At 47.5% G+C, this 13298-nt stretch overlaps 1 protein-coding gene across 1 annotated transcript in view; it reads left to right on the top strand.

Moving 5' to 3' along the window:
• The window catches only part of SLC5A10 (solute carrier family 5 member 10), a 102877-nt gene that overhangs the window by 80397 nt on the left and 9182 nt on the right, over positions 1-13298 (top strand). Inside the window, exons 11-12 of the mRNA XM_079953817.1 lie at positions 2429-2579; positions 13048-13216. Coding sequence (XP_079809943.1) covers positions 2429-2579; positions 13048-13216 — 320 coding nt within the window. The remainder of the gene's footprint in view (positions 1-2428; positions 2580-13047; positions 13217-13298) is intronic.

Genomic DNA, 13298 nt, shown 5'->3' with positions numbered 1-13298 from the left:
GGGACCGTGTGATGAGATTCTTGGACTAGATGACCCTCGGGTCCCTTCCATCTCTACAATTCTATGGTTCTACAAAAGGTTCAGCTTCAGAGGCTGCCTCTTACGCAATGATTTTCAAATTTTCTGCCTTCAGCATCTGCTGGGATACCACTGATTGGGGGACGATTCTGGCAGTTTCTGGAGGAATGCATGTGGGCCAGTCCTGTGGGGTCATATTGTTGCCCTGCATGAACTAAGAACGTGTTTTGAGATTGTACCAAACAGTCCCTCTTGCAGAAGGTGCGCTACAGGGGAAAGAGACATATTCCTTGGGCGGGGGGGGGGGGGGAGCTGCCTTTCAGAGACATTTGTCTGCCATTTGCTGAGGAATCCCTGATCACATTCAGATAAGCCTCAGGGTGCCCTAGAAAAGTGACATCAGCAAGGAGGCAAGGAGCTTTGAACGAGGCCGGCTAAATCCTGCTCCTCAACTTGAAGACTCTTGTATAAGGAGGGCCTATAAGGCAATAAACAACTGTTGTTGTTGTTGTTTAGTCATTTAGTCGTGTCCGACTCTTCGTGACCCCATGGACCAGAGCACGCCAGGCACTCCTGTCTTCCACTGCCTCCCGCAGTTTGGTCAAACTCATGTTTGTAGCTTTGAGAACACTGTCCAACCATCTCGTCCTCTGTCGTCCCCTTCTCCTTGTGCCCTCCATCTTTCCCAACATCTGGATCTTTTCCAGGGAGTCTTCTCTTTTCATGAGGTGGCCAAAGTACTGGAGCCTCAGCTTCAGGATCTGTCCTTCCAGTGAGCACTCTGGGCTGATTTCCTTCAGAATGGAGAGGTTTGATCTTCTTGCAGTACTTTATTTTTAAAAGACAACTTCCTTGTTTAGGGAAGTTTTTAATGTCTGATGCTGCATTGTTTTTAATATTCGGTGGAAGCTGCCCAGAGTGGCTGGGGAAACCCAGCCAGATGGGTGGTGTATAAATAATAAATTATTATTATTATTATTATTATTATTATTATTATTATTATTATTATACTGGGTGAAGCCAGTGGCCCATCAAACCCAGCACCTTGTTCTCACAGCGGCCCACCAGATGCTGACGGGAAGCAGCGATGACGCTCTCCCCTTCTTCTTGTTTCCAGCAACCAGAATTCAGAAGCATCTTGCATCTGACAGTGGAGGGTAGAAGGGTAGCGTCAGGAGCTGGAGTCAGGTATTGGTCAGCAATGAAACAATAAAGCACCAAATGTCAGTAAAGTTAACTCTTTATTCAAAGGGGGGGGGGGAGCTCAGTCCGAGTTGTCACAGCAACACTTTCCAGTGGGTCGTTTCCCAATGAAGCTGTTGTGAGGACTGAAGGCCCTTCCCACCGCTCTCTAAGGCTCTCCCCTGGTTCCCTCCCCAGCAAGTTGAAGGATGGATGCTGGAGGGGACCGGCAGTTGTGGCAGGGACCTTCAGTCTCAGCAACTGCTTCACGGGGGCAGGACCTGCTAGAGATGAGTTGTTGCGCTCTTTAGGCCTGACACTCCTGCGCCAATCATATTTTTGCTAATAGAATCATAGAATCCTAGAATCATAGAGTTGGAAGAGACCACAAGGGCCATCGAGTCCAACCCCCTGCCAAGCAGGAAACACCATCAGAGCACTCCTGACATATGGCTGTCAAGCCTCTGCTTAAAGACCTCCAAAGAAGGAGACTCCACCACACTCCTTGGCAGCAAATTCCACTGTCGAACAGCTCTTACTGTCAGGAAGTTCTTCCTAATGTTTAGGTGGAATCTTCTTTCTTGTAGTTTGGATCCATTGCTCCGTGTCCGCTTCTCTGGAGCAGCAGAAAACAACCTTCCTCCCTCCACTATGTGAGTTAACTCCAATTTGTACGGTGTTACTCACTGCTGGGTGGAGGCAGAGCCATGCTGTTGATCCAACAGTCCAGCTCAGTGTACAATCCCAGGGAGGAGATGCCAGCTAGTTGGTTGTCAGAACTTACTACTATAAGGATGTGCTTTGTCAATAAAGAATTAAACTACTGGCTGGCTGTTTGTCCTCCTTGAACTAGGCGTGCTCAGGACACAGTTGGCACTGCTAGAGCGGCGACGGGGCGGGGGGGGGGAGCAGTCCAGACTCAGAGGCGGGAGGCCAGGAGACACAGATGAGGCTGGCTGCGGAAGAATCCAGGGGGTCTCTCCCCCCCCCCCGCTCCTCTCCCCACTGATTTCCCAGAACACACAGAGAAATGAAGAGGGATGCGCAATGAGAGGCAAGACGAGGAAGCCTTGCTATATAACAACAACAACAACAACAACTTATTATTTATACCCCACCCATCTGGCTGGGTTTCCCCAGCCACTCTGGGCGGCTTCCAACAAAATATTAAAATACAATAGTCTGTTAAACATTAAAAGCCATTGGCTTTTCTGGTTCCTACTTCCAGGTCTGCGAGGGTTAATGATCGCTGTCATGATGGCTGCTCTGATGTCATCCCTGACCTCCATCTTCAACAGCAGCAGCACCCTCTTCACCATGGACATCTGGCAGAAGGTCCGGAAGGAGCCCAGCGAGAAAGAGCTACTTCTGGTTGGAAGGTACCAGCCTGGGGCAGGGCAGTATCCCTGGGGCCGGCTCTACCGTTAGACAATTCAAAGGCAGTTTTCGCATGTCGTGAAAGGGCAGTGCTGGCGACTAGTTATTTAATTCATTATTTTAGATCTATTACTTGGCCATCTTTACAAGAACTTGTGGGATTATTCTGGCTCAGGAACCTTTGTTGCCCCGGATGCTACGCACCATGACTAGGGGGCGGGGATGAACAGGAGAGAAATTTGGTTCAAGCTGAATTCGAACAAGGGGCTACCCATTTCACACTTTTAAAAATGATGTGCAAACTGCATGGATTAGAGTGGTTCAGCCTCTCACACCAAGTGGGCTGCAAGGGTACCTCGACAGGGAACCTGCGGGCCACACGCCGAATTCAATTTCCGTGTCTTAAATTAAAGTGTTCGTAATCTATTTATCGGGGACGCAGGTGGCGCTGTGGGTTAAAGCCTCAGCGCCTAGGACTTGCCGATCGAAAGGTCGGTGGTTCGAATCCCTGCGGCGGGGTGCGCTCCCGCTGCTCGGTCCCAGCGCCTGCCAACCTAGCAGTTCGAAAGCACCTCCGGGTGCAAGTAGATAAATAGGGACCGCTTACCAGCGGGAAGGTAAACGGTGTTTCCGTGTGCGGCTCTGGCTCGCCAGAGCAGCGATGTCACGCTGGCCACGTGACCCGGAAGTGTCTCCGGACAGCGCTGGCCCCTGGCCTCTTAAGTGAGATGGGCGCACAACCCCAGAGTCTGTCAAGACTGGCCCGTACGGGCAGGGGTACCTTTACCTTTACCTTTAATCTATTTATCGTTATTTAATGTACACAAATTACATATTTGATTAAATATATATAATTAAATACACAGTTAATAGCTTTAATTGTTAAACAAATCTAATAGACAAAGAGATGCATGTGCTTTCGTTAACAACACATGACACACACAAGATAAAAATTTAAGGCTTTAAAATGTTTTTTTCTTGAGTGTGGCCAAGGGCTGCTAAAAAAGGGTTCAACCACCCTGGATTAGGTGAGAGCATCCATAAAAATGCACATTTTTTTTTTGCAAATGACATGCAAAAATGCATAATATTAAGAAGATTTGCTTGCAAAAATGAGACATGAACACTAAGATGCTGACAATCTTTCAAAAGGCTTTTTTAAAAAATGCATTTTATAAACCCATAGTGCAGGTGCTGCTGGCTAGCCGTATGTTTCTGGACTACAACTCCCATGATCCTCAGCCAGTATGGTCCATGAGCAGGGATAAATGGGGGTTGCAGTTCAGCCACATTTGGAGGGTCAAAGGCTCTCTGTGTGCTGCTGTTTCTAAATAATAATAATAATAATAATAATAATAATAATAATAATAATGGATACCCTGTCGGATCTTTTCCTTGCACCAGCCAGGCACGGAGATTAACTTCCCCTTTTTATGCCTCCGTAGTCCTGCTTTCTGAATCATTTCCCGCCGTCACCAACAACTCGGTTTATCTGCCTGCACAACAGACCTAATGATGCAGAAATCCTGCTTGCAATTGGCTCCACATTTCAATTAATGAGCATGTTTGTGTAGCCGAGAGAGGACTGATGGCCAGCAACTTGAATTTCATATGGGTGATCCAGATCATTAATTAACCGAGTGATCCGCCAATTTATTGGGTTGCATTTCTGAACAGCCCAAGGAATGCCCTATAAAAGTTGCTGTGTATCCCTGGGACGCAGGTGGCGCTGTGGGTTAAAGCCTCAGCGCCTAGGGCTTGCCGATCGAAAGGTCGGCGGTTCGAATCCCTGCGGCGGGGTGCGCTCCCGCTGCTCGGTCCCAGCGCCTGCCAACCTAGCAGTTCGAAAGCACCTCCGGGTGCAAGTAGATAAATAGGGATCGCTTACCAGCGGGAAGGTAAACGGCGTTTCCGTGTGCGGCTCTGGCTCTGGCTCTGGCTCTGGCCAGAGCAGCGATGTCACGCTGGCCACGTGACCCGGAAGTGTCTGCGGACAGCGCTGGCCCCTGGCCTCTTAAGTGAGATGGGCGCATAACCCCAGAGTCTGTCAAGACTGGCCCGTACGGGCAGGGGTACCTTTACCTTTACCTTTATCCTGCTTGACCTTCAACACAGTCTCCCTTGTCCTCATGAAGTTCTGCTGTGCCTTTAACCGTGTTGCTAAAAGCTCTGCAGAATGACTTGCCCCTGCCTCTCACGAAAATGCTAGCCTGCATTCCTTGTGTTGCTCACAGTGGCAACAGGTTGCCTGGAGGGAATTCCTCACTCACCATGCCTTATTGACATATTTGGCCATGTTGGTCAGTGCGGCTGGTTCAAGGCATTTTGCTGCCCGAGGCAAAAGGCACGATCATCTTGCCCTGTTCCATATGCGTAAACTCAATTTAGGGGAAGTACTCTTTGCTGAAAGAACCCCAGTGAAGATTTAAAATCGCAAAACATGCAGCAGAGTTAAGCATGAAAATACATTCTGTAAAACCTAAAAAGGTGCCCTTTAAAGTGAGTTCTGAAATGTCCCCTTAAAAAGTTTCTTTTCAAAGTTTCCCAATTCCCCTAGCATAGAAAAACACAACGCATTTGGGAAGTTAAAAATGGTTTACTTACAAACTCTCCTGAGGTCAGATTCATGTGCTTCAGAAAGATGCACAGGCAGTAAAACTTGGCTTAGTTACGAAGTCAAAAAAGTTCCTAGATTATTGATATAGGGACTCAAGAGAAGCCCTTTACACGCCAGTCTTCTCGGGTAGACAGGGGGATAATATTAGACCTGATTACCTGTTTCCTCCCAGGGTAAGGGACATAAATATAGCTAAATGTAGCAGGACAGCTTACTCCATGGTATTAACCCCTTCGTGCATTAATTAGACTTAAGCATGTTGGTTATATGAGGCTGGTTACCCTATAAATAAGGCAGGGAATGCTGAGTAATGGTGGAGATATAGAAGGGAAGGATAATTAAGTTTTAACCCCATCCCTCATTTTGAAGCCCAAACAATTGACCTCCCACTTTCTTTTTATTCTTTTATTCTTTATTGAATTTATATACCGCCCTATACCCAGAGGTCTCAGGGCTGTTCACAGAAAAAAACCAAAATATTGTTTCTTTGCACCAGATGTGCCAGTGATCAACATTCATATACTGGCCTTTCTCCCTCCTAGCAACATTGAGAATGTTCATTAAGTCAATTTTCCTTTGCTGGTCCTTGCCTCTCCTGTGACAATTAAGAATGTGTGGATTTTGCGATGTCACAGCAGCTCAACCAATGTAGGAGACTGGAGGCAGCTAATGGCTGACAGGGCTTTTTCTTCTTCTTTCTTGATAATATACACATATTTAAAGGTAAAGGTAAAGGACCCCTGACCGTTAGGTCCAGTGGCGAACAACTTTGGGGTTGTGGCGCTCGTCTCGCTTTACTGGCTGAGGGAGCCAGCATATGTCCGCAGACAGTTTTTCTGGGTCATGTGGCCAGCCGCTTCTGGAGAAACCAGAGCAGTGCAAGGAAACACCGTTTACCTTCCTGCTGGAGTGGTACCTATTTATCTACTTGCACTTTGACGTGCTTTCGAACTGCTAGGTTGACAGGAGCTGCGACCGAGCAACAGGAGCTCACCCCGTCGCGGGGATTTGAACCACCGACCTTCTGATTGGCAAGCCCAAGAGTCTCAGTGGTTTAGACCATAGCGCCACCCGCATCCCCCATGCAAATATTTACCCACAGCTAAATCTGGAACGCAGCCTCTTGCTGCTAATTTATGTGACGTGTCTGGTCCCTGCGTTCGATTGTGCAATTTCAATTGCCGTAGAGTAGCAATTTGGGGACACTCCCCTGATGATTCCAGCCAGCCAGCCTTAGATGGCATTTGGCAAGGCGGGACACACCTTGACTTAATTGTTTTCCTCCTTTTGTCTCTTTGGACTTAATCGATTTGCTTCGATGTGTGAACACGGAATGAGAGAGAGCAAGAGGGAGAGGTAACCTGCCAAATGAGCTGCAACAAAGCAATTAAAAAACAACAACAACAAGGGAGCTTGCAGGAATGAGCCCTCCCAAACTCTAACCTAATTCTTCAGCGATTTCGCAATGCTTCATTTGTCAGTAATAAATCCAGCTACTAGGCTAGTGATTTTGTTTAAGCAGCAAATCATCAGCTTCCCAGGCCCCTTTGGCTCCATATGTGGAAAGCAGGTATACCACTTTAAACAGTCATGGCCTGCCCCAAAGAATCCTGGGAGCTGTAGTTTGTTAAGAGTGCCGTGAGTCATTGGGAGACTCCCCCATTCCCCTCACAGAACTTCATTTCCCAGAGTTCCCAAGGAAGAGGGATTGATGGTTAAACCACTCCGGGAATTGGAATCAGGGGTCTCCTACCAATTCTCAGCACCCTTAACAAACTACATCTCCCAGGATTCTTTGGGGGAAGCCATGGCAATTTAAACTGGTATGGCACTGCTTTAAATGTATAGGGCAGATGGGCCCCCAGATAACTAAATGACATGGTTCTGATATGCCGCTGCTTCTCTGCTTAAAGGGGATCTTCAGAAATGTTGATGGTTAACTGGAGAGAGGAGTCACTTCTGTGTCCCTGACTTTGATTCATGGGGACATAATGATGCTGTCTTATCTCACTTTACCCATTTGTGAAAGAGGGTGGCTCCTCTTTGGGGTGGGACTGTGTGGAGACTTTATCAGGACGCTGAGATCTCTCAGCGAAAACAAAGCCATTCTTTATTACTGGATGTTGGCGTGTTTGTTCACTGAAAATACTTCTTCAAACGACAGGGCCCACAAGGCAGCTAGCAGCCAAAAGAAACCACAGAACACAATTATTAAACATCAAGCCAGATGTTACAAGAACGATGGAACTGGCACGGTTTTCTTCTGGCAGAGCGAAGTATGATAAGACACGTGGCATTTATAGCATTGCATTGTACAGGGCTGTTATCAGGGGTGACCCTGGGTCTTTTGCACTGGGGTGCTAACCAGGCAGGGCCGGATTTAGGTTTGATGAGGCCCTAAGCTACTGAAGGTAATGGGGCCCTTTCTATGTCCAGCTGTCCTTTGTCAACAACAAATGGTCGCTGTTTTTGTGTGTTGAATATATGCTATATGGTAATTTATAGACCTAATAGGTATCATTCTAAAGCCATTTGCCCATGTTGCCATGCAACCAGTCCATGCAGAATGTAGGCACCCTATATATAGAAATGAGCAAACCAGTGATATTTTAGGGAGCAGGCTAGCAGGCGGGGCCCATGACTTATATCATAGGAGCCTACATAACACAAAACACTGTTGCTGTATGTAGGTTTTATTTTATTTGTTTTTTATCTTATATTTTGGAAATGTACACCCAGTTTTTTCCCCTTTAATTCTTTTGGTGGCCCCCAAGAGTGTGGGGCCCTAAGCTATAGCTTTTTTTAGCTTATATGTAAATCTGGCACTAGGGACGCAGGTGGCGCTGTGGGTTAAAGCCTCAGCGCCTAGGACTTGCCGATCGAAAGGTCGGCGGTTCGAATCCCTGCGGCGGGGTGCGCTCCTGCTGCTCGGTCCCAGCGCCTGCCAACCTAGCAGTTCGAAAGCACCTCCGGGTGCAAGTAGATAAATAGGGACCGCTTACCAGCGGGAAGGTAAACGGCGTTTCCGTGTGCGGCTCTGGCTCGCCAGAGCAGCGATGTCACGCTGGCCACGTGACCCGGAAGTGTCTCCGGACAGCGCTGACCCCTGGCCTCTTAAGTGAGATGGGCGCACAACCCCAGAGTCTGTCAAGACTGGCCCGTACGGGCAGGGGTACCTTTACCTTTACCTTTTTAAATCTGGCACTGGTCCTAACGTCTGTAAGCTGCTGCCTCCTTCCTTTAAACTTAAAGAAAGAGATTTGCTTACAAGGGCATCTGGGCGCAGTGCAGAGTACAGTCTCAGTGAGACCTGCCATCATAGTTTGTGGAGGCCCCAATCCGCTTAAAGTATCCTGAGCCCAGCAAATCCTCTGGGCACTCCATGGCTCGGAGTAAGCCTTGCTGCTTCAATTTGCACCTGTGCATGCAAATGAGAAAATGCAAATGTTATTCAAAAAGTGGGTGGGGCAATGGATGTGCCTGGAGCCCTGTGGAGAAATCTTGGCAGTGAGGAGGAGCCACAGGGTGAGAATCAGGACCTATCTGCCTCGTAACCTGACTTATCTATCACAGCAATCTACTAGGCATTAATGCCTTTGGCAAAAACCAAGTTGGGAGTCTGAGGACCGTAGGGAGGCAGGGCACCTGGGCCTCGGCCTCTCAGCCTGCCTGCCTACCTTCGCCCTGAACAATGGTACCTTGGGTTATGTTAAGTTGCAGGTGAACATATCAGATGACACAGCGATTCTTCAAACAGCTCTTGTTTATTCACAGGCCAGAACAGAACTGAACTGAAGGGTTCAGCCAGCCTGCTTATATAGAGCTCCACTACAACGCAACAGTAACAATTTTCTGTAGCTATCCAATCACTGAACGTCACTTTTGATCCCTTATTTGCATATGTGGACCTGAACTATCTATCCCCCTGCTGGCCCAGGGTGAGAACTTCAGTACATAACAGGTTAAGAACTTAATTCGTTCCGTAGGTCTGTTCTTAACCTGAAACTGTTCTTAACCTGAAGCACCACTTTAGCTAATGGGGCCTCCTGCTGCTGCCGCGCTGCTGGAGCACGATTTCTGTTCTCATCCTGAAGCAAAGTTCTTAACCCGAGGTACTATTTCTAGGTTAGCGGAATCTGTAAGGGGTGATATGATAGCCATGTTCAAATATATAAAAGGATGTCACATAGTGGAGGGAGGAAGGTTGTTTTCTGCTGCTCCAGAGAAGCGGACACGGAGCAATGGTTCCAAACTACAAGAAAAAAGATTCCACCTAAACATTAGGAAGAACTTCCTGACAGTAAGAGCTGTTCGACAGTGGAATTTGCTGCCAAGGAGTGTGGTAGAGTCTCCTTCTTTGGAGGTCTTTAAGCAGAGGCTTGACAACCATATGTCAGGAGTGCTCTGATGGTGTTTCCTGCTTGGCAGGGGGTTGGACTCGATGGCCCTTGTGGTCTCTTCCAACTCTATGATTCTAGGATTCTATGTAACCTGAAGCGTCTGTAACCTGAGTTACCACTGTACTTCCAGTTTCCTTATGTACATGCCGATGAATGCATTGAGACGCAACAGATTACCATGGGGAATGAACTACTAAGAGAAACAAAAGGAAATAATAAATTGTGTAGGAACGTCACCGCGCAGGAAGTTGGCTTCAGTCTTCCCTTATAAGGATATCGTTTCCCCCTCCCTCTTTACTTGGGTGTAAACTCTTCCTTTTCCCTGGAACCTGCCTGATGATGAAAGATGCAAGAGCTCTCCTCACCTCTTTCTCTTTTCTGCACAATATCTCTTGCGCAAACAGCCGGGCGATTAAGGAAAGGCAGGCGGAGGAGACTGACACATGGAGCGGGATTCTTGGAAGTGAATGGGGTGGGGGGCGTGACTCACCCTGCGGATTTGATCAATGACAGGCGTTATCTTGTCAAGCGGGGTGGGGGTGGGAAACTGACACACCTTAGCTCCTGCTGGCCGTGTGTGTGTCAGGCAATTGGACAGGCATTCTCTTTTCTTTTTATATATAATATTTTATTAAGTTTTACAAAGAGAAAAATTCCAATAGAACAGCAAACATAAACAACAAAAACAAGCAATTAAAACACAGCCAAAACCAGAAAAAGAAAAATATTACAAACATAAGAAAACTTAAGAAAAATTTAACATAAAAAAGAAAAAAAAGAGTTCTTTTCAAATTCATATCCTTCATAACCTTATTTTCCTGACTTCCACCCGCCTTCCTTTCTTGTATTCCACTTTGAAATTAATTTAGCAAATTCATTCTTTAAGGCATTCTCATCTTCCATATGACATCATCCTACCCCTTTATAATTTATACAGGGCCAGTGGTGCAGGGGTAAATTCTGAACTACAGTGGATGCTCGGGTTGCAAATGTGATCCATATGGGAGGCACGTTCGCGACCCGCAGTGCTCGCAACCCGCGGCCCGCACTTCTGCGCACGCGTGGGTCACAATTCAGCGCTTCTGCCCATGTGCAAAGCGCGATTTAGTGCTTCTCTGCCTGCACAAGTGCTGACACCTAGAAGTAACCCGTTCCGGTACTTCTGGGTTCGGCACGGTGCGCAACCTGAATTCATGCAACCCCCAAGCCTCTGTACAGGTATGACTGTATTATGTCCTGGTTTATTTATATGCCACTTTTGGGGCAAAGCAAGCCTGGATTTGGATGATAATGATGATGATGATGATGATGATGATGATAATGATGATGATGATGATGATGATGTTGAAAAATATAACAACAACAATATTGTTTTTTTGTTTGTTTATACCCCACTCTGGTTTTCCCAGCCACTCTGGGCGGCTCTAAAAAGAATATTAACAACAATAATAAAGTAAAGGTAAAGGTAAAGGTACCCCTGCCCGTACGGGCCAGTCTTGACAGACTCTGGGGTTGTGCGCCCATCTCACTTAAGAGGCCAGGGGCCAGCGCTGTCCGGAAACACTTCCGGGTCACGTGGCCAGCGTGACATCGCTGCTCTGGCGAGCCAGAGCCGCACACGGAAACGCCGTTTACCTTCCCGCTGGTAAGCGGTCCCTATTTATCTACTTGCACCCGGAGGTGCTTTCGAACTGCTAGGTTGGCAGGCGCTGGGACCGAGCAGCGGGAGCGCACCCCGCCGCAGGGATTCGAACCGCCGACCTTTCGATCGGCAAGTCCTAGGCGCTGAGGCTTTAACCCACAGCGCCACCTGCGTCCCTAACAACAATAATATTAACAACAACAATAATAAGCAATAAAACCTCAAACATTAAAAACTTCCCTAAACAAGGCTGCCTTCAGGTGTCAGATAGTTGTTTATTTCCTTGACATCTGATGGGAGGGCGTTCCACATGGTTGGCGCCCCTACCAAGAAGGCCCTCTGCCTGGTTCCCTGTAACCTCACTTCTTGCAGTGATTGAACCACCAGAATGCCCTTGGAGTTGGACCTCAGTGTCTGGGCTGATTGATGGGAGTGGAGACGCTCCTTCAGGCATACTGGGCTGAGAATCCACCTGAACACATCTGTCTGCCCTAAACATGACTTAGTTTGAAACTGGCTGTTGAGAAAGAACTTGAGCAGAGAGAATTTGGCTGATGCCCTTGCTTTGTTTTGAAAAAAGAGTCGTGTCAAGGCAGGGGTGTGTGTCTGCCTGTCTGTGTGAGGCCTGACTCAGACATACTGCCCTGAGATGGACAAATCCTGGATCTACTGCTGCCACAGAGAAGTGGCGCAACATGCGCTTTCCATGACAGCACCCTCCTTTGATGGGGTGCCATCTTGGGACAGCTGTACAGTTTTGCTTCCGGGTCTGCACCCATTAAAATGTTTGCTTCGGCTGAGAAGTGCCGGAATAATCAAGAGTTGACCGGGGTGCTATTTCCCCCGTTTCCTGTTTTAAAAATTGTTTAGTTTCTTTATTTACATAATAACTGCACAGGGATTCTTTATTTAATTAAGCAAATCATCTGTGGCCTCGGGTGTAAATAAACGGTTTTCGAAAAGCAACACACAAGCGCAACAGGCTGAGACCTGTTTCCCCTTATATGATCCCCTATTACCCTGACGCTTGCAAAGGTTTGCTTTTGCAAGGCATTGCATGTGTCTCAGTGTCTGCCAACTCCTTTCGTGTTGGCTTCCCATAAGCTCTTTGGGCCCCTTGGTAGGACTCGTTGGCAAACCTGCAGTAATCCCACATTGCAGATCCCACCATTCCTGTCTGCTGCAAAATCTGGTTGCGTCAGTCGAGATGCTGAGTGAAGCCCAGCCCACGGGAACAAGTTTTTCATCTCAGTTCCTTTCTCGGTTACCTGCAAAGGCAATATAACCCCGCATGGACACTGGACCGCTTCCAGATATGCATAAAATGCACAGATTAGACCGGCCTGCGGTGCAATTGAGGAGCATTCGATTTTGTTTGCTTGCAAAACCCTCCCTTATTTTATGTCTTGCGTCAATGACCCTCTCAGGGTGTGGGTGGCTGATACTTTCCCGTGCATGGAGAAAATGAAGTCTTGCACACAGCCTCTGTTGCGCATGACTTCTTTGACACAGGCAGGGTTTTTGAAACGCCGTGGCCTGGACTGCCATTTGCTCGGTATTTGTGTGAACAAGACCTCACTTGCCCCTCCAGGGTTCTGGTGGCCTTTGGATAAGGTGCTTTTCCTGTAACCTAGAACATAAGAAGTCCTCATGGAGCTTGTCCACATTTCTGCTTTTCCCATGCATTCTAGCCACAAATCTGAGAGGTTTTGCCTTTGCCTTGCTGTTTTCCCCCAGAAAACCCACTCTTTAGATGATGATGATGATGATGTTTCACTTGTGGTTTATTTTTTTAATTGCTAACCTTGCAGGATAGTTACTATTGTCCTAGTTGCTGTCAGCGTGGTTTGGATCCCAATCCTGCAGAGCTCCAACAGCGGACAGCTCTACATCTACATCCAATCTGTCACTAGCTACCTTGCCCCACCCGTCACAGCTGTCTTCCTCTTGGCCGTTTTCTGGAAGCGAGCCAATGAACAGGTACGCTCATATATAATAGTAGATAATGATAACAACATTGTTATTATTTATATTCCGCCCATCGGACTGGGTTCCCCTGGGC

This window comes from Podarcis cretensis (assembly GCF_951804945.1).
Source record: "Podarcis cretensis genome assembly, chromosome: 14".
NCBI classification, from domain to species: Eukaryota; Metazoa; Chordata; class Lepidosauria; order Squamata; family Lacertidae; genus Podarcis; species Podarcis cretensis.
The sequence above is the reverse complement of the archived record's forward strand: the minus strand, read 5'-3'. Positions and strand labels throughout refer to the sequence as shown.